General features: G+C 35.5%; 1 protein-coding gene across 7 annotated transcripts in view; it reads left to right on the forward strand.

Moving 5' to 3' along the window:
* IMMP1L (inner mitochondrial membrane peptidase subunit 1) overlaps positions 1-22519 on the forward strand; it is an 81746-nt gene that overhangs the window by 40206 nt on the left and 19021 nt on the right. For all 7 annotated transcript variants that reach the window (XM_029956257.1, XM_029956256.1, XM_029956259.1 and 4 more), the window contains 3 exons: positions 15352-15485; positions 17062-17150; positions 21092-21218. In XM_029956257.1, the coding sequence (XP_029812117.1) occupies positions 15381-15485; positions 17062-17150; positions 21092-21218 (321 nt within the window). In that variant the 5' untranslated portion in view covers positions 15352-15380. The remainder of the gene's footprint in view (positions 1-15351; positions 15486-17061; positions 17151-21091; positions 21219-22519) is intronic.

Raw genomic sequence — 22519 nt, forward strand, 5'->3', positions numbered from 1 at the left:
CTCTCTAAAAAAACCTCTATTATCAGAGATAGCCAAATCGAGACTAATGCATTGGTGGAACGAGTCCATTCTTAACAACCCTGGCCTAATTATTTACATAAGCTCAGCAAGAATAAAGATTGTTCATGAGGACTTTATAAGGCTTGCTTTGCTGGGTCCTTTTATAAGGAATCTCCAGGTTGAACTTTTAGTAGCTGCTCTGGGCCAGAAGCCGAGCCAAGCACATTCCGTCAGACAGGCCTGCAATACCTGTTAAATGGGCAAACTCCTCTTCCTGAGGCTCCCAACATGTGCTGAAGTTCCTGCCCCCGCCAGGAAGTTACCTTTACTCACCTGGGAAGGCTGCTGGGAACTCTGTGAGCAAGGTATCCAGCCAACATTTCCACGAGGCTTTATGGCTCCATGTCTCATAAAGTCAACCTAAGTTCCTTAAAGCTGTCAGGTCATATCTGAGCCTATGCCTGACTCTCGAACAGGACATTCCAGTCAAAGCCTTGGTAAAATAACCAGTCCTACTATAAAACGAACAGATTCTTATTGAACTTATGCAAACAATTGTAATGGCCATGAAAGAAAGAATACTCACTGAGTTTCTAAATTTCAGACGGTTTAAATAGAAAAGCTGAATGCTCTAGATTACAAACAAATACTTTATGACATTTCTGTATAATGACCTTATACCCAAACATTAAAACTTCAGGGACTGCACATATATTTGAGCAGTTGCAGCATTTACCCATACAATAAAGCCTAAGGTTTACCACTATACAACAGTGCTTTTTTAAGTAACTTGGCATCCTAAATGAAAAGGCCTAATTGGCCAAAAGACTTTTCTACCATTTGAATACTGGGAAATTTGTTTAAAACCTTAGGAAATTACAAAGCACATCCTAAATAGAATCACAAATTGTTACAAATCTGAAAACTGTATTTACTTAACCATAGTGGCAATATAGGAACTTATTTGCCTTTGGGATCCTTCAGCAAAGCCTAACTTTTTTCAACCTCAGAGAAGTTTTAACTAAGCAATCAAAGACCTGATAAAGATAAGACCTAAAACTTTGGCCTTCTTGACAAAAGAGAAACCCTTCATTTACATAGTCTTATCAAGAGCAGCCCAAAGGTCCAGAAAAACTTGTCTTTTGAATGGAGAGAAAAGCAGAATTCTAACCTTATACCAATATACCTTTAACATTTCATTTATCTCAACCTCACACATAAAATTCCTTTTCAGTGATTTCCTTTCACGAACCTTCTACAACTTTCCTTTCCCTTACACTTTGTCCCAAAGCCATTTCTTTCCAAACAACCAATCTCATTTAGGACAAAATTACTTTCTTTTACCCTTAACAAAAATGCACTTTCATTTCTTATATCTTTTTTACATATCCCCAGTTTCCTGCATATAGGGTTGCTTTTCTTATTTTCCCATCAGTCTGACCCTTTAGTCTCCAATTGAGGACTTAGTAACCAACTGAAAGATGTTTATACCAGAACTTTTCTTAGATGGTAAATTTATGAACCAATTAAGTACAAAGCAGGTTTTTAACAGTTTCAAATATCCCAGTTGTTTTGCCACAAGCGAAAAACACAAGCATCTACAGACCTCATCCTATACCAATACACCAATCACTAGTTGTGGCTTGTGCTTTAGTTTTTTCTTGTTAGACGGCCAATGAATTCAATCTTAATTCATTATCAAGTAAAACCTTAACGTTTTACGTTACCAAGAACCTTTAAAAGTATTTTAACAGTTACTCATGAAAACTATAGAACAGGCCAAATTAACCATCCTTTTAACATACACTTGTTAAAATTGGTACAGAGATCATAAGGACCTATTTGACTTTTGGCAGATTAAACCAACTATCGGAAAGACAGCAAGGCTTTTCCTAACCCAAATGAGATCCCGCTGCTGCCACCAGCGGGGTTCCTTAGGACCTGAATTTCACTCTTTGTGCCGCGGGACCTGACCCGCAGGGGACCTGACCCGAATTCCACTCTTTGTGCCACGGGACCTGACCCGTGGTCTCTCCTTCCTGTGGGTCCAAGACGTCTCTTGGATCTCAGGGGCCCCGAGCGTTTGTGGCGCGTCCCCCTTGCTCCTTTGAGACCCCTGAAGACCAGCACCCAACAGACCAGACAGACAAAAAGATTCAAACATAGAAGAACAAGAAAATGAGTGCACTCACCAGCCGGCGATTAGGCCCAATGTGTCGGGGTCCCAGGAGCTCTGTGGGGGGGGATATCCCAGAAGAGCCCTCATATGTTATGCCCAGATTTTAATATCGCCCCCAAAAACCAGAGACTGCCAGGGAGGCCGAAGCACGCATGCAAAAGCAAAGGGCTTTATTACGGGTTTAGGCTCGCCGGGGTCTAAACTCGGGCTCACAGCCTTCACCAACGCAGTGGATCCGTGCTGAGACCCGATATACAGAAGTTTTTAATTTTAGTAAAATCAAATTGATCAGTCTTTTATGGTTAATATTTAACCTTATCCGAAGGTAATGAAGATAGTCTCTGTTTTCTTCTACAAGTTTTATCACTTTACCATTCATATGTTTGTAATCTATCTCAAACTAATTTTTGTATTTGATGATGTTATGGGTCAAGGTTTTTTTTTTTCTAGTATGCATATTTCATTCACCTAGCACCAGTTAGTAAAAATACCAGCCTTTTCCCACTGAATTATATTAAAACCTTTGTTATAAATCAGCTAACCATGTTAAGTGTAACTCTTTTATTTGGTTCTCTTCCATTGATCTGTTTGTCTAGATTCACCACATATAATACTCTTCTATAAACTTATTATAAATTATGACATTTGAAGTAAGCTTCTTCAGTTGTATACTATTTAATGTTTGCCTTGGCTATTACAGGTTTTTTGCATATATATATACCTTAAATAAGTGTACCATTTTCTACTGGAAAAAATACTCCCCTGGAATTGTATTGAATCTGTAGACCAATTTGAGGGGAATTGATGACACTGCAAAATTCTTCAAATCATGAACATAGGTGTATCTTTCTATTTGTTTAGGTCATCTTCATTTTCTCTCAGCAGTGTAATGATCTTACACATGTTTCCTTTGACTTTGTCTCAGCTATTCAGTGCTTTGTGGAGTTGTATATGATATTTAAAAATTTTTGTTTTTTAGTTGACTTTTGGTAGTATGCAGAAATTCAGTGATTTCAGTGAATGAATGAATCCAGTTTCAATTATTTTTTTGCACACTCATCTTTTATCAAGAGAGGCTGCTAATTCACATGTTTGTTCTTTTACTATGTAGAGAAATCCCATTTGTTAATGATGACCTTTTAACTTCTTCCTTTCCAGTTTCTCTCTTCTTTTTAAGTTTATTTAGAGAGAGAGAGAGAGAGAGAGAGAGAGAGAGAGAGAGAGAGAGAGAGAATCCCACGCAGGCCCCACACCATCAGCATAGAGCCTGATGCAGGTCTTAAACCTAGGAACCATGAAGCCATGACTTGAGCTGAAACCAAGAGTTGGACACTCAACCAACTGAGTTACCCAGGTGCCACTACAGTTTTTATTTCTAATTTAGTGAATTGTCCTGTCATTGATTTACCATTAATATGATGTAAGCTCTAAGATTTTGTTATTGTTGTTTGTTGTTGTAGATAATTCTTGTAGTGTTAAAAGAAGTTCCCTTTTATTCCTAGTTTATCAAAAGAAGTATTGAATGTTATCAGATGCATTTACTGCAGCTATGTGGGTGGTCATGCGATTTTTTAAATCCTACTAATATGCACAGATTGATTTTAAAATATTTTGCCAACTTTCTATCTTTGTAATAAACTTCATTTGCTCATGCTCTTTTTAATACACCATTGTATTCAAGTTTTGTTTAGAATTTTTTATATCTATGTCGATGAGACAATTTGTTTTGTAATTTTATTTTCCTGTTATGCCCTTGTCAAGTTTGGTATCCAGGTTATACTGACTGCAAAAAACCAGATGGAAGTATTTTATTTTCTATTCACTGACACAGTTTATGATTGATGTTTTTTCTTCCTTAAACGTTTGGAAGAATTTATCAGTGAAGCTATCTGGGCCTGGATGTTTCTTCGTAGCCGTATTTTTTTTATTTTTATTTTTTATTAAAACATTTTTTTAATTTTTATTTTTGAGAGAGACAGAGATAGAGTGTGAGCAGGAGAGGGGCAGAGAGAGAGAGGGAGACACAGAATCTGAAGCAGGCTCCAGGCTCTGAGCCATCAGCACAGAGCTTGACACAGGGCTTGAACTCACTAACCACGAGATCATGACCTGAGCTGAAGTTGACTGCTTAACCTACTGAGTCAATTGATGAACCTACATTGACACATCATCATTCAAAGTGCATGGGGAACATTATAGTTTATTCTTGGTGTTAATGTTACTTCTGTGGGTTTGGGCAATTGTATATGACTTGTTTCCATCATTACAGTACCACAGAATTTTCATAACCCTAAAAATCCTCTGTTATCTGCCTATCTGCCTATTCATCCCTCTTCACAATTCCTGGAAACAACTAATCTATTTACTGTCTTCACAGTTTTGCCTTCTCATTGCCTTAATTTCAGTAGTTTTACTGTACTGGGCCTGGATGTATTTTGTGTGTTTCTTTTGTATTTATGTTGTTTAGGGTTTACTAAATTTCTTACATTTGTGAGTTAGTGTCTTTTACCAGTTTTGGAAAGCTGTCTACCATTGTTTCTTCAAAATATTCCTTCTGTCCTATTCTCTTTTCCTTTAGATCTCTGATCTTTTATACTTGTTTCTTGTATTGCCCACCTGTTTTCCTCTCTGTGCTTCAGTCTGATTACTTTTTCCCAATCTGTCCTCTAGTTCATTTGTCTTCTGTTAGGTTGAATCTAATCTGGTAGTAAACATTAGTGAATTTTAAATTTTATTTATTTTATTCTGTGGTTTTGCATTGTGTAGAATTTTCATTTGATTTAAAAAATTTTTTTCAATTTATTTTGAGAGAGTGCGTGCTTCTGCCAGGTAAAAGAAGCCAATAAAAAATTCCACTTATTGTATGATTCCAACTGTATGAAATGTCTAGAATAAGCACAACCATAGGCACATGGTTGCCAGGAGCTAAAAGGAAGGGGGGAAGGAGTAGAGAGTGACTGCTAATGGGTATAGGGTTTTTGGGTTTTGGGTTTTTTTTTTTTTCCTATTGAGATAATGAAAATATTCTGGAATATTGGATATACTAAAACCCTCTGGATATATTAGAAACCTTTGGGATAGGGTGCCTGAGTGGCTCAGTTAGCTAAGCATCTGACTCTTCATTTAGGCTCAGGTCATGATCTCACAGTTTGTGAGTTCGAGCCCCACATCAGGTTCTGTGCTGACAGTGCTGAATTTGCTTGAGGGTAAAACCACTGAATTTTGCACTTTACCGAACTTAATGGTATATGAATTATATTTCTATTTTTAAAGAAGGTCTTCTACTCCAAGGTTATAAAAAAAATATTGTAGGAGTTCTAAATAATGTTGTGTTATTTCTATGAAAATTAAGTCTTTTACTTTTGTTTTTCCCCTGCAGGTAGATGGTATATGAATAGGTTACTTTAATCCTGTCTAGGGTTGGTTGTATTCTCTGTTAAGGCTGATCTATTTCAATTTTGCCCTCACACCCAGTGGTAACCTTACTGTAGTCCTAACTAAAATGGCCACCCTTGGAGGGTCATGAAGTCCAGCCCCTGTCTCCTTCACATGATACGATTTTCTGTGGTGGCTGACACCTTTGTTTAGGTTTCTAGCCTTTCATCTACTGCTTTCTGCTGGTGTTCTGGGAATCACACTCTGCTCAGTGGGAGTTTAGGAGAGACTTGCAGTTCCTTTCTGTTTGCAGCTTGACCCTCACGTGCCATCTACTTTCTTGGCTAAGTGAGACCACTACTTTCTGCTAAAACTCTTATTTTCCTGTGCTGTGACTTGGCCAACACTCTCAGAGAAAAGGCCAGGTGAATGTGGAGCTTACCTTATGTTCTTCCATTCGTTCATAGATCCTGGCCCCTCACATCTTGCCTAGATTGCTGCCTAATGCATTGAAACAGCTATTTTGTATATTTTATTCAGATTTTGTAATTGTTTTATTGTTTTCCCCCAAGAAGGTTAATCTGGTATAAACCACTCTGTCAAAACTGGCATTAAATTCCTCCTCTTATCTCTTTCTTCAGTATTCAATCATCGATTTCCCTTCTCTCCTTTCTCCCCTCTCTCATTAGTAGTTGCGCCTGCCTCATCATTAGCCTCTTTCCCTGTGGGATTCTTACCACTGGCTGTCAGGCATGCCACTATGTTTCTATGTTTTGAAAAACCTGCTCATTGCCATATTCTTTCTATTTTTCTGCTGCAGTGGTTCTCAGCTGAGGGTGGTTTTGCACCCAAGGGAACATTTGGCGATGTCTGGAAAAATATTAGTTTGTCACAACTGGGGATGGGGGATACTGCTGGTATCTAGAGGCTGGAAATGCTGCTAAAATCCTACAGTGCCTGAGATAGCCGCCCACAAGGACTTGTCCGGCCCCAGGTTTTAGTCCTGCTGAAGATGGAAATACCCAGCTCTACTGCTTAGCTTACCTACATAGCCAGAATGTTCTAAGGAGGTGACTGTTTTTGTCTCCTCCTCATACTTCTTAAAAGTTTTAAATTTTTTTCAGATAATACTCATGATTTTTAAAGGTAAAATAGTGCTATGACACTTAAAAAGAAAATGGCAGTTTTCTCCTAGCACCTTTACATAGTCTTGGCCAGTTAAATGTGGATGGAATGAATGTGGGGTTTTTTCCCCTGGATAAAAAGACAACAAATTAGTAAGGAGTAAACACTTAATAAGTTTCTTTCTGCTTGTAAATTAGATATAGTAGCTAATATTGTGAGAAAATACATGCCTTCCTTTTTAAAGTTCCGACGATTCTGGTTTTCTCTTACTTGGAGCAGAATGCAGTCCTCACTGCGATAGGGCCTGTTTTCTCCAAGGCTTGTCGGGTATGAGACTTGCTTCGCGCTCCAGAGCTTGTCTCATACACACCCCCTGAATATGCCATGAATGTATTAGATTTCACATGGCCCGAACTGGGCTGTTTTCTGTTCCAAATATGAGTATGAATAAAACCATGTGGGCAGATCGCCATCTACCCAGTTACTGAATCCAGAAGCTTGAGAGTCTTCCTGATTCTTTCTTTTTCCCTGCCACTTATTTTGCCTCTTAAGTTTCTCAAATTCGTTCCTTTCTCTCCATTTCCACTGCCACCACTGTACTTGGTCCAGCCTAACTGCCCTGACAGCGTTTTTATTTCTGCCCTCATTGCAGTCCTTCCTCTCTACATCGCAGTGAGAGTATTATTAGATTGAAAATTAAGTAATGTCACTCTTCTGTTTAATTGAGATCCTTCAGTGGCTTCCCATTAGTCTTAGAATAAAATCCAAAAATCTGTAAGACCTTGAACTAATCTTGCCGGTTTAGTCTCATTTTATGTCCTTCACATAGTGCTCCAGCCTTCTGTTATTTTTTTAAGCACATGCATGTTATTTTTTCTGTCCATAAAATTCTTCCCGTCCTTTCCATCACTGTTATTTTCTTATTGTTCAGAACCCAACTTCAGTGGTACTTCCTGGGAAAAATCTTTCCTGATTCATCCTAAAGAATAGATGTCTCATCCATCAGTCTTTATCACTTTACCCTAATTTTTCCTTTTGGAAATTATTTAATATATTTAGGTGTTTATTTCTTTACTCGGTGTGTTTGTGACATCAATCCCTACAAATTATAAGCTCTGCAAGGACAGACATCATGTTCACTATTGTATTTCCAGGGCTGCATGCAGTATCTGGCATATAATAGAAGCTGAGTACGTATTTGTTGAATGATTGAATGACTTTGAGGATACCCTTTTCCCCCAGTACTTTTTCAGGAAGTTCTATTCTGTAATAAAATTGGAAAAAAATAGTGCTGTGCACATTCATTTACACTCCATCTGGATTTACAATGAACATTCCGCTACATTAGTTTTCTCTTTTCCTCCATACATATACATATACATATGTACTTGTAAATATTTGTGTGTGTATATTTGTAGATATGTGTATGTGTATAAACTTCTCTGTATCTATCTCCTCTCTCTCAGTAGTAGAAGTAAATGATATGAAAGTTATACACATAACATTCATCTCTAAATCAGTGTTTGTCTCCTATGAATAAGATCATTCTCCTGCATAGTGATGATATTGTTAAGAAATTTAACACTGAGGGCACCTGCTGGCTCGGTTAAGTGTCCCACTCCTGATTTTGGCTCAGGTCACGATCTCACGATTTGTGAATTTGAGCCCCACATCAGTCTCTGTCTGCACTGCCAGCACCCAGCCTGCTTCTTTCTCTCTCCTCTCTCTGCCCATACCCTGCTTGTGCTATCTCACTCAAAATATAGAAGTAAACTTAAAAAATTAAAAGAAATTTAAAAAGGAAATTTAATATTGAAATCAAAGAATATTTGACTTAAAAACCATGTTCAAATTTTCTCTTATCCTCATAGTATTTTTTTATTGCTTTTTTTCCTCACATTCCAGGGTCCAGTTATATAATATTTAGTTGTCACGTCCTTATTGTAACTTAAAGTGGTAGTCTTATTTTTTCTTTTATTAAACTTATATTTTTTAATTGGTCAAGTTGTTGTCTTGTACAATGACCACAAGGGATATATTGAATGGATGTGCTACTTATTCATAAGTAGATTAGGTCACACATTTTTGGCAAGAGTAGTGCACACATGAAGCTGTATTTGTCTTTGCATCATGTCAGGAAGCTATAGAATATCAGTTTGTACCTTTATTCATGCAACTAAATTTGCTCAGTTAAGATGTTTACCAGATCTGGGGCTTCTGGGTGGCTTACTTGGTTAAGTGTCCGACTTCAGCTCCTGTCATGATCTCACGGTTTGTGAGTTCGAGCCCCGCATCAGGCTTTGTACTGACAGCATGGAGCCTGGACCCTGCTTCAGATTCTGTGTCTCCTTCTTTCTCTCGCCCTCTCCCACTTGTGCTCTGTCTCTCTCTGCCTCTAAAAAATAAATAAATGTTAAAAAAAAATTAAAAAGATGTTTACTAGATCTCTTTGTGTAAAAGTATTTTATTTGTGAATAATATGTTATTTACTTTAATACTTTGCATATGTCCTATTTACCAACAACCTTTTACCCAGTAATTTTTAGCATCTATTAATGACACTTGCCCACATCAATTATTATATTGGTGGTAGTTCTGTTATTCCCTCTATATTTATTATCTACTGTTTTTTGATAAAGAACTTTTCTTATCCTCAACACATAGATCTTTTAAAAAAATTAGTATGTACTCAATAGATAATGTACCATCTATTGGTGTTACTTTTTTTTTTTTTTTATTCCCAAATTTGGCCAGTGAGAGACCCTTTAAAGTAGTTCCTATGCCTCCATTTGTCTTTGAGCACACGCTTGCTTTCTGGCACAAGATTGTTCTGCCTTAGACTGTTTCTTCTATTGGGAATGATATTTGAAAACAAAAAATCTGTGTGCTAGATGTGCTCATTACTACTATAGTGTCATTGCTTCTTTCTAGTGGTCTTTTCAGTGTTCAGAGCTAGGATGGTATTTAATATAGGCAGGCAGACACACACACACACACACACACACACACATTTTTTTTTTCCATTTAAATAAGTTTGTTTTGGGGCAGCTGGACCACTTAGTTGGTCTGGTGTCTGTTGATTTGGGCTTAGGTCATAATCTCATGGTTTGTGAGTTTGAGCCCTGTGTTTGGCTCTACGCTGACAGGGAGGAGCCTGCTTGGAATTCTGTCTCTCTCTCCCTCTGTCTGCCCCTTCCCCTACTCACACATGCTTACTCGCTCACTCTCTCTCTCTCTCAGAATAAATAAACTTTAAAAAAATGTTTTGATACCTCCAACTCCTTCCTAATCTCTTATTCCATATTTCTGGCTTCTTTCTCTCTTACACTGAGGATATTGCTTCCAATAATTTAAATGTTTACTCATTTGTACTATCTGAAATACATGTAAAAGAAACAAGAGCAAACCTACTAAGAGAAGTTTAAGATTTCATTTGCAATTTTTTTTTGACCTTAGACTATATCTTACTATACTGTGTTTAAAAAATATTTGAATTACTTCTTCTGTTTGGTAGTGTTAGCATTTTGAGTATACAGATAGGCTTATTTTTCTTGTTTGTTTTCACTTTTAAGTTTCCCTTTTTCTCATCGTTTTTTGTTTCCTTCTATTTTTTTGACAAGGCAAAGCATGTACCTCAAAACAATATACATAGGTATGCTCACCCCTTATCCCTTTCATACTGTTCTCACCTACTCCTTTTATAAATGTAATCATTTTCATTATTTTCTGGTTTATTTTCTCTTTGAAAATAATTATTTTCTGGTTTATTTTCTCTTTGAAAATAATTATTTTCTGGTTTATTTTCTCTTTGAAAATAATCCTTTTTCTGGAAATGATAAATTACTATATATACTTTTTTGCAGCTTGCTTTTTTTTTTAAAGCAGTTTATTCTAGAAATCATTTATTATTAGTACACAGAACTCCCCCCCCGCCACCCCACCCCCGGCCATGGGTATATTGAACTCCTGTGTGGATGTTCCTTAATTTAGTTAACCTGTTTCCTATGGATGTGTATTTGGCTTGTTTCTGATTTTGCTGTTTCAGTAATGCTGATATGAAGAATGTTGTGCACATGGTGATTGAATCTTGGAGGTGGATAATACTTGAAAGTGGGATGTTGGGTCAGAGAGTAAAACGTATAGCCATTACAGTAGCCACATTCCTCTTTTACAGGTTGTCTATTTTGCATACCCATCAGCAATGTTTTACAAATGCCTATTTATGAGAATTCCTTCACTAACATCAAATATTATAAACTTCTACATGATGAGTTATACACACACACACACACACACACACACACATATATGTATTTTTTTGGGAGGAGGGAACCTAACATTCTTTTTTTTAACTTAAATCCAAGTTAGTCAACATATAGTATAATATTGGTTTCAGGAATAGAATTTAGTGACTCATAACTTACATATGACACCCAGTGCTCATCCTCACAAGTGCCCTTCATAATGTTCATCACTCATTTAGCCCATCCCTCCACCTGAGTTGTTATTTTAGTAAATGGTATATTGTATCACCAGGACATCTGTGGAACACAACTGACACACTCAAAGTAGGATAATGTAAGAAAGGTTTATTTACAGAAACTAATTCGCAGTGGATCAGAGAATCACCATGGATAGCACAGGAGCCAGCTCCAATCTGTTTTCATTCCTAAGTGTAAAGGGACCAGGTACAGGAAGGGTCTTAGGAACCTAGGGGAGCGATTACTGTATAGCAGACTGCCTTTGGAGATTCAGTGACCTTTGGTTCAAAAACAGCCAGCCTGAGAAGAGTCCACAGGTAAGGAGGCAGGAAAAGACATAATGCTTCCTTCCTCTGACTTCCTGCTGGAGTTCAGTTAAAAGGTACAGGAGTACCTTGATGTAGTTTATGTAGGTCACTTTTCCAAGAGCACGGAGTAGTATGGAGAAGGGTGGAGAGTAAGTATGAAGGGACAAGCAGAAGTTATCCAGAGCATGTATGCACATATAGATACTTAGACCTTTGAAATAACTATGTAAAGCAGAGGTTTGGAACCTCTGTCTTAATCCTTTTTGCTAGTAAGGCTACTGAGTGCCAGCACTGTGGTTTGTGTTTTTTATGAATGCTACTTTCAGCTCTGGGATTACTCTTATTCTCAGTTTCAATATTCCTCAACAGTGCTTTTCAATGCACTTTTAAAATACAAGGCCAAATTGTCTTTATCCTTAAATTTCCTCCAGATACCTTAATAGCTCTTTTTTCTTTTTAAGAGACTAATCCAGAGTAATTTTAACTTCAAACTCCATTCTGTTGCTAATATCTATAGGGAAGAAACAGTGTCTGTTAACTTCTTTTTTCTGATTACTCTCATCTATTGGTTTTATTATTTTATGAGACAGTTTCATTACAAACATTGTGTTTGGAGCTGGGCATTGTCCGAGTCGTAAAAAAGCCTTTATGGCCCCAATTACTTCTGAATGAGAGTTAATAACAAGCCTTCTTAGTGAATCTGAACCATTGTATAGTTACAGTATCTTTGTACTTCTGAGTATGTTTTTTAACCAAATGGATTCTATTGCATAATACAAATGATTTAAATTTTGGTAAATTGCTGAGTGATTTACCCTTTAATTTCACCTTTCACCTGTCATTACCAATGGCTTTTTGGTAAGTGCCATATGTTTCCTCTTGTTTAATAATATATCCCCTTTCTAATATCAGGTAAACTCATTTTTATTTTCATTTTAAAATGTAATATACGTTTCACTACTTTTAGGATTTTTTTTATCATAAGTCACATTTTCAGAGCTAAGCTATAGGATTTCTCCCACTTTCCCCTAATTTTATAGTTCGAGCAAAATAGTGCTTAGACAACATAATTAACTTTATAGACAAAATCTATTCTATTATTGTTTCTCTTTTTCTCTTTATAGTCTGTTTGAATTAATAGAGCATCACTTATTAAGTGGTTTTATTTTTAATTTGTACTTTTTTTTTGGACTCTAGAAATGACTATTTTTTAAAGTGTATCAGTTATAGTGGTAAGCCAAATTCCTTATTCCTTCTGATGGGAGGAGTTATTTTTCATATTACCTCAATGATTTAATGAGACTTTTTAATGTTACTGACAATTTCTTTCTTCAGTGAATATGGATTTTACATGTCTCTCCATTAGTCAAAAATCTCAGTGGTCTTCTGATAATCATTTTGAACATCATAACTATTCTGTAATGATGAAAATGTGGATGGTAGAGGAGATTGAATTCAAAATTCATACATTTCCTCAGATAAGCCTTCTGTTTACTGTCCTCTTTGGAAAGACCTGAGGATTCAAAGGTGAACAATGCACAGTCATTACCCACAGACATAAACAAATGTAGTGTAATAATGGGAATGATATAAACAGTATAGTGTGGTAAGCATTATAATCAGTGTATGCCTACGGAAGGTGAGTGACACAAAGCATAAGTTACATTTCTTGGGATGGTGCCAAGGAAGACTTGTTAGAGGAGGAGACATGGTAAATGTTTAATAGGTGAAGGAACACTAGTAAGTAATATAACACTAATAAAAGATACAGCTCTCTGCTGAAGGCTATAAAATTCTATTACTTAAAGATAAGAAACTTGAAAATACAACTAGTGTTATGAAGTTATAGAGTATATAGAGTGGATTGCCAACTGAATGATACAGTAACTAGCATACTAGCATTTATTGAAATACTCTGCTACAGACTGCAAGTCTGATCACATGTAATCACTAACTCTGCTAAGTATTGATAATAAGTCAGTTTTAAAAATAAAGACACTGAGACTCACAGAGCCATGATAATCTCATGGAGGTCACACAACTAAAATGTGGTGCAACCAAATACAAATTCAGACAGATCAACTTTAGAAATATTACTCTTGGGGCGCCTGGGTGGCTCAAGTTGGTTAAGCGTCCAACTTCGGCTCAGGTCATGATCTCACAGTCTGTGGGTTTGAGCCCTGCCTCCAGCTCTGTGCTGACAGCTCCGAGTCTGGAGCCTACTTCAGATTCTGTGTGTCTCTCTCTGCCCCTTCCCTGCTCACTCTCTCTCTTTCAAAATAAAATAAAGACACTTAAAAAAATAGAAATAGTACTCTCAGTGGTGTGTGTGTGTATTTATATATTTATGTATAAAGACCCATGGGAGCCCTGAAGAGAAAGAAAATCTTGCCTATTGGGAGCATTTGGAGAAGAGTTACAAATTAAGTTAGATGATGGATATCATAAAGAACACTTCAGGCATGGGTGTTGGCATAAATAAGTGTTCATTAGCAAAGTTTCCTTGAAGAACAGACCAGTATAATTTAGTAGTCAGGTCATGTAGGAGTATCAGGGAAGATCAGGTTAGAAACTGAGAAAGGGGTGGGAGCCATCTGTCATGGATCTTGAAAATGAGTCTAAGTAATCTGTACTTCTTATAGTCATTGATATTATGGGAGCAGGATAGTAATACGGGAGTCAGTGTAACATAATGGTTAAGTCCTTAACTCCGTCATTTTCCATCTTTGTAATGTTGAGTATATAAGTTCATTACACTTAGACTTTTTATTTAAATCTATAAAATGATGATGGTAATAATATCTACAGAGGTTAATTTATAAAGCGTGGCATGTAGTAAGTATTGAACAAATGTTACTTATATATTATTGATGTGTTTTAGTAAATTTAATCTGAGAATAGTGTATTATAGCCTGCCTAAACCTTAGGCCATTAGTTGAGACATAGTTGTAACAGGTAAATAGAAAGGAAGGGACAGATACTAAGAATATTTGAGATGGATATTTGTAGGTTTGGGTGGCTCAGTCTTTTAAGTGTCTGACTTCAGCTCAGGTCATGTTCTCATGGTTTGTGAGTTTGAGCCCTGCCTCGGGCTCTGTGCTGACAGCTCAGAGCCTGGAGATTCTGTGTCTCCCTCTCTCTCTCTGCCCCTCTCCCACTTGCACTCTGTCTTTCTGTGTCTCTCAAACATAAATAAACATTTAAAAAAATTGTGGCTTTAAAAAATATATGGTTCCTTATGTTGTTTCATAGTGTTCATTGTTGTATCAGTAGTTAATAGCTGACAACTGAGTATAACTCTATAATTTACAAAGCACTTTGACATGTTGTTGAATTTGATTCTCAGAACTGTCCTATGAGTTATTATTATTTCCAGGCCCAGAGAGGTTAACTAAGTCATTGAAGATCACACAAGTGAATGAAAATATCAGTGTAAAACTTGAATTTCCATATACCTATTCTAGTGCTTTGTCTTTTATATCATATTACATTATGGCAATAGCTAATACAGTGTAGCAGCAACAGTATGAAAACTCTCACTAGTACTTTGGAAAAGTTAATATCTTTTTTTAGGTACCTATCTTAACACCAAGGAAAAAAAAAGGTATGAAAGGAGACAAACAAACTTAGAGTCTACTAGTTATCTAATTCATGTATAAACCCAGTGATATTATTTGAATATAATATCTGTTCAGTAATCAAAAATATTAAGTGGTTATAATTTGCCATTTAAAATAGTATTAGAACAAATGAAAATAAGCTCTTGCTTATTGTACTAGGTATTTTCTACACTTTGACTGATTGTAAATATTTTACAATAGAGCTATTTCTTAAGTGTTTTTAAATAGTATTGATCATGAGACTTTTTGCAATTTACCATCAGGCCAATGGTGGCAGAGTCTGCGTAGAACTATGCTTCGTGGTGTTCTGGGAAAAACCTTTCGACTTGTTGGCTATACCATTCAATATGGTTGTATAGCTCATTGTGCTTTTGAATACGTTGGTGGTGTTGTCATGGTAAGTTTTTACATGAAGGAAATAATTTTAAACATATACTTTTTTAATGGAGGAAAATGTGCTTTTTCTTCCTTTTAGTTGAAGTTATTTAGAGAATAAAAAGGGACTATTAAAACATAAAATCTTTCTAAATTTGGGGTTGTAGGAGAATGTGTTGGAATTGGCACTAAAACAAAATTAAGTACCATTACTTCAAATAAGGTTCTGTATTCAGTTTCTGACAGGGGCCCTATTAATAATCTAATTATAATAATTTTTACCATTTATTGAATGCTACTTACTGTGTTCCAATGATTTTTGAGGTTTTATATTTATTAACTCATTTAATCTTTTCTACTCTGTGAGATACTTATTAGAGAGAAATCTCATCATATGTATGAAAAACCTGAGGCTCAGAAAGCTTAAGTAACTTGCTCCAAGTTCCAGTTAGTAAGTAGATTTGGAATTTCAACACAGATTCTCCACTTTTCAGAACTCCTTTTCTTAACCACTTGTGCTTAACTGTCATTAACATAAATCATTCTGCCTTTTGTCAATATTAAAATATTAAGGCTACCCACCAACCAGTGCTCTTTCTTAATATTGCATCATAAATCAACTATGACTATGCTAATCTTTTGTCTTATAATAAATAAGTTGAATGTCCAGTGAGTGGGTTTTGTTGGGATATTGTTTTGATCAGGTTTACCCTAACCGATTGACAACCTCAAGTTTAGTTGGAGAAATGCAAATAAACGTATTTAACTGGAAGTGCCCTCTTTGATTTTTTAAATTTATATTGGCACCTCCATTGGGCTACAGAGGTAGCATATATAGGCTTTCATTTTGGCTTTAATATTTTTGCCTCAGCAGGAAGTTTAGAGTAAAAGGTTTTATCAACGCATAAGTGAAGTCAGTGGAGACTGCTCTATTTAGATATTTTAAGTGGCAGTGATCATTTATTACAGTTTTCAGGTGTATATGAGGATTATTGTTTTTAACTCATACTAATAGAAAGTCTTTAAAGTGCATCTCATTATGCCACTAATTTTCAGTAGAAAATACAGGTTGCAGCCTCTTCAGATGAGTAAGCTGTTCTCTTAGGAGAGAACTCAAAGCATGAACTTTTTGAGAGTAATATGATACTATTTAATAATATGCCATTATGGGCACTGGATATTTGATAATAGCAAGAAAGCAAATAAATCATTTATTTATTCAACAAATATTTATTGACTGTCAGCTTTATGCCAAAGCACTGTTTTTGGCATTGGTTATATAGCTTAGGAATGTGAGTGATAAAGCCCGTGACCTCTTGGAGCTTACATTATACAGGATGGTCAAATTTTGAAAACATATTTTATTCATGTATTATAATGTATTCTCAATCAGCCATTTTTAGTATACATACCTGTATTTCCAGAATTGGGGCTACTCTGTAGAATTGAACTTACCTGGGAGGTGCCAACTTATAAATCATCTTCCAAGTTTGAAGAACATTTGTTTGATTTTCTTTCTTATAAGCCTGATCAGATGATTTATGTTGTATGAAAAAGAGTTTCAATTTAAATTTAAAAAATAATACCTCTCTTTTCAGTGTTCTGGACCGTCAATGGAGCCTACAATCCAAAATTCAGATATCGTCTTTGCAGAAAATCTTAGTCGACATTTTTATGGTATCCAAAGGTAAATTACTGTCACAGATATATATTAAAGTTATGGTGAAAACATGCATTCACATTGTGTCTTTTCCGTAGTTTCTTAACTTTATTTTAAAAACTCTTTTGTAAATAACCAAATTAATAACCAGCTAGGTAAATTTTTGATTCAAATATTTTCTCTCAGTTTGAGAAATTTAATAGTTTCTGTAAACATTCAACCTTCTGGGTCACTGTGTCCCTTGAATTATTGGCCAAAATAGAATAGCAGCCCCTTCTATAATGTACATTCAAGCCCACTTTACTTTTTTGGGGAGAGAGAGGGCCTTACAATGTTTTGAGTGAAGAACCTAGGGACTTAGGAACTACATTACATATACAAATCAATGATTGCTTTTTAAATTTTTGAAATAGTCCTGAATTTCTTTTGATGACTCTTTTATTCTTCATAGCTTATAATGAGCACTTGATGATTCTTGGACTACAGCACTGTATATAGCTGGAGTCAGGAGTCTCATCTATTATGAGTCTCCTGGTTAATTAAGTTGAAAAACTCCTTGACAAATATTGTTTGCCACTGAATTTTTAAAAGTACTATTCTGAGTGATGTTTCCAGTCCCTCTGATACTATTTATTCTACTTAACTATGTATTATTCCTTCTGAATGAATGTCAAGTATTAGTAATTTAATGTACTTTCTTTTTTTATTTTTTAATTTTATTTTTGAGAGAGAGAGAGAGACAGAGAGAGATAGAGTACAAGTAGGGAGGGGCAGAGAAAGAAGGAGACACAAAATCTGAAGCAGGCTCCAGGCTCTGGGCTGTCAGCACAGACCCAACATGGGGCCTGAACTCACGAACCATGATATCATGACCTGAGCCAAAGTTGGATACTCAACTGATTGAACCACCCAGGTGTCCCCAGTAATTTAATGTATTTTCTAAAGGGTACATCTTCTGACTCCCTAAAATTTTGGATTCATTAGTTTTTCATAATTATTAAAAAATCATACCAGCTTTTCATCTTCATAAACTACAAATTTGACTCATTTGAGTTGGTATTTACCTTATGGCATAAGTAAATTTAAGCACTCCTCTTTCAGTATTGACTTTTTCTATAGTCTGTTTCACATGACTGAAAAATCATCAAGAATAGTGTAAAAGTATTCTTTACATTTACTGATCTTTTACCATCTTAGATTCTGTAGGTAACTTGAAGTTATCTCTTGGTCAAGCTCTCTCTATATATAGTCTTGGTTTGGTACCTCAGTTAAATTCTCCTTCATATCTTTTATTCATATGGTGTCTAGGTTAAATTCTTCACATCTTCTACTCATAACTTCAATATACCAAATTGATAGATATGGGTTATAAAGTAAGATTTGCATAACAGGTTGTATTCTGACTTTCTTTTCTTTCTGCCTTTGAATTAATTAGAGACCTAGTATCCCTGTCATATCAAGATAAAGTTGCTGTTTTCCATGCTAATAAGATGATTTTACTCTCTTAGTCCTTGAGCATCTTTAACAAGGAGCTGAACTTGTTGGTTAAATGGATTTTGAATAAATAGCTCAATATTATCTTTTTTTTTTAATAGATACTCTTTCCATTCAGATGAGTAATACAAATAACTACATTCAGTAAGTTAATTAAGATTCTTTGAAGGTTTCATTTTGTATTCTATTCATTCAAGGGGTCCATTAGGTTAAAGGACAGCTCAAAATCTGGCACTTTTATGAGATATACCAAAAGACTTTTACAACCAAAGGAGCCAGTTGATAACTTCAACTTTAAAAATATTATTCTTTTCAGTATTCTTTTTCTTTTAGCTGCAGCACAGAACTCTGAGGTTTTAGGGGAATCTCTGACACTTGGCAAGAGATCCTTCAGCTAGCTGCCTGTTTCTAAAGCTAGGATAGCCATCCATTTAGGCAAAATAAAAGTCTGCATAACTAGTATTTAAAGCACATGAATCTCTCTTCAGTTAAATGCACAGAACATCATTTTTGTAACACAGTCTCTTATTACTATTATTCTTTCACCAAATAGTTAATGAGCACCTAACTTATAAGATATGCAGTACATTATAGAGAATGTAAAGATGAATAAGATGGCCCTTTTCAAAAGCTACAATTTAGTAGGTTAATAAGGATGTTTATAACTATAAATGTGAAAGGAAAATGTAAACCTTCGTTCTATTAAGTTCCTTTAAAAACTCTATTTGAAAGAGTTGAGATACCAAGGAAAAGTTATTTTCATCTCAGCTCTCTGGATATATCTAGTTATACAACCAAAAATATAGTCTGTATTAGATTGGTTTCTGTAAAAACACCTTGACTGAATTATGATTTTTTTGTTGCCATTCAAGTGCGGAATTTGTTTTAAGGGTCATATTATTATTTTTTTAATGTAAACTGAATAAAACACCTACAGAAAAGATTTTTCCCTAAAGCTAGCCAAAATCATCTTCTTTAATATGTTACAGTGTTTGCAAACTTGTTCATCTGAAAGTTTCATTGGCATGGTTCCAGTTGGTTGAAAAGAGATTAGTTCATCCCATTTCAGAGAAAGAGCAGCCTTATATTACCCACAAATTATAGAATTTAATGTTTTATTTATTTTTTGAGAGAGTGAGAGAGTACAAGGTGGGAAGAGGGGCAAAGAGAGAGAGAGAGAGAAAGAGTCTTAAGCAGGTTCCACACTCAGCACAGGCCCCGATGCTGGGCTCCATCTCATGATACCTGAGCCAAAGTCAAGAGTTGTATGCTTGACCGACTGAGCCACCCAGGCACCTCTAGAATTTAGTATTTTAATAGCTTTCAACTCCAAGAAATGATTGTTCCAGTGAATGCTATTACTGTAAAATTTCTGATGACGGTGTCTTTTATTACCTTACAAAGAATCCTTCTTGTATATTCATTCCTCTTTGATTTGGTTGTTTAAGACAATTTTGTCTTACCTCCCAAACTAAACTTTATTTTATTAGTTTATGATTCCAGTGCAATTAATCAGAATTTCATTTTTGACTTGGCTACCAAAAAGTTTAGAACTCATATTAATATTTATATGTAGCAATAACTAGGTTTCTGATTTAACTATCATCTTTCCTTTATCTTTATGGCTTTTGACATTTTGATATATGCACCTTTTATTATAAGTAACATCAAATTATTTCTGCAGCTATGTACAAATAATAAATGTATTACATCCTTTCAAATATGTGTATTAGTCAACAAAATTCACTTACTACTCATTTTTTGCAGAAAGAGCATTGTGTTCTGTTTGGTTGTGGCATTAGCCCTATTTTGTCTCCTTCCTCCAATTTGTTTCCTTCATTTCTGCTTTTAAAGATCTTGTTTTTCTAGTACATGTATATTGCTACTTCTTCCATGAATCATGCCTTCCATATATAATTTTACACATATTGGTTATTTATGTTTGATATGCCAATTTATTTTTTGTAGTATGTGTTTTGGCAGCTTTTAGCATTTTATTTGGTTGTATTTTCTGGTATTGTTCCTCAAAAATAAGTCTTTTTGACGATCCTGTAAGTTATCTGGGTTGTTTGTATACTGTAATTCCTCAGTTCCTTGTGCTCTAGGGAAATATTCTATTTCTATGTTTTTATGTGCTCTAGAGTCAATCAGTACTAATGGCTGGGCAGTGAAATTTACTTAATTTGTTGGTATTTGTGTGGAATTGCTTTTACGTAGTTTTGGTTCTAAAAATTGGGTACAGTGCAAGAAGGTAATTCTTATGGAATTACCAGAAATTTTAAAATCTTCTCATAGCATTTCTACTACTCTAGTATTGTGACCCATAAAACAGTCACAAAGCTGGTCAATGTATGAGAGGGCCAATATGTGAGAGGATAGAAGGGTGTTGGCTATTAAAGTACGATAGCGGTGCCATCCATGTGTTTATGCTTAATAAATAACACTGGCCTTTCTTTGGCTTTTTTCCCCCTCAGAGGTGACATTGTGATTGCAAAAAGCCCAAGTGATCCAAAATCAAACATTTGTAAAAGAGTAATTGGTTTGGAAGGAGACAAAATCCTCACCAATAGTCCATCAGATTTCTTTAAAAGCCATAGTTATGTAAGTAACTCTTTTAATTATGTTATTCATTGATTAGCATTAACTGAACACACTGACAAAAGAAAATAACTTTGATTCATATTTTGAATATAAGTTAAAATGCTACATTCAGTAGAATTTAAATATGTTTGTATCAAGGGTAGCCTGGATTTCTCCTTTGTGCATCTGACTTTCGCTCAGGTCATGATCTCATGGTTCGTGGGTTCAAGCCCTACGTTGGACTCTGAGTCATCGAGGTTAACTTCACCAATAAAAAGACATGTCAACATAATGTAGCCCCTGAAGTGAAGCACTGAGAAGGGTACATCACTTCTGTGGTGTTTTTGCAAAGAAAGTGTAACATCTGTCTAATTATGAGAAAACATCAGGTGAACCCTTAGTATCATTCTGCAGCATAACTGACTAATACTCTTAGAAAATGCCAAAGTCGTGAAAGATAAGAATTGTCCTAGATTGGAGAAGACAAAGGAGACTTGCCAGCTAAATTGCATCTAGGATGCTGGCTTAGATTTTTCCACTGACTTGTTAGTGGCAAATCTGGTAAAATCAAGGTCTGTAGTTTAATCTTTTTAAATCCAATTAAAAATTTTTAGAATAGAAATTGTATATGCCTTACTCTAGTCAACTTGATTATCCAGTTAGAAAAAGAGAGCAAGAGCAGCAGGATGGAAGAGTGAGGACCAGAGGTAATGTTAGCTCCTCTCACCAATCACCTGACTGCTGTGACAGAGCTTCTGGCTGGGGAGGATGGCTTTTTCTTTACTGAGCATGTGCTTTTTAGTAATTATAACTTAATTTTTTTAGTTTTCTTTTTATAGTTTATTTTCAAATTGGTTTCCATAATACACCCAGTGCTTCTCCCCACAAGTGCCCCCCACCATGACCATCACCCCCTTCCCTACCTCCCCCTCCCCCTTCAGTCCATGGTTCGTTTTCAGTATTCAGTAGTCTTTCATGATTTGTGTCTGTGTCACCCTCAAATTATTGATGTAGCTGTTACATCTGTTGACGAACTTTACTGATAACTATCTTCATCCCCAGTATAAACAAATAATTAATTAAAAGTTAAATCATCTTGATCCTTGTATATTTATTTTTAACTATAATGGGTTTTGATTGTCTTGTAAGTTTGATCAGTAGATTATTAAATATTCATGTATCACCCATAAGGCGCTATGATTCAGTAGTACAAATGTTTTTGATGTTTATTATCACAATGCTAAACATACTAGTAATTGTCATCTGATAGTGATAATAATGTTGAAGATGATAGTGTATTATCAGGTAACCTATTTTTTCTA

The sequence above is a fragment of the Suricata suricatta genome, chromosome 11 (genome assembly GCF_006229205.1).
Source record: "Suricata suricatta isolate VVHF042 chromosome 11, meerkat_22Aug2017_6uvM2_HiC, whole genome shotgun sequence".
NCBI lineage: Eukaryota > Metazoa > Chordata > Mammalia > Carnivora > Herpestidae > Suricata > Suricata suricatta.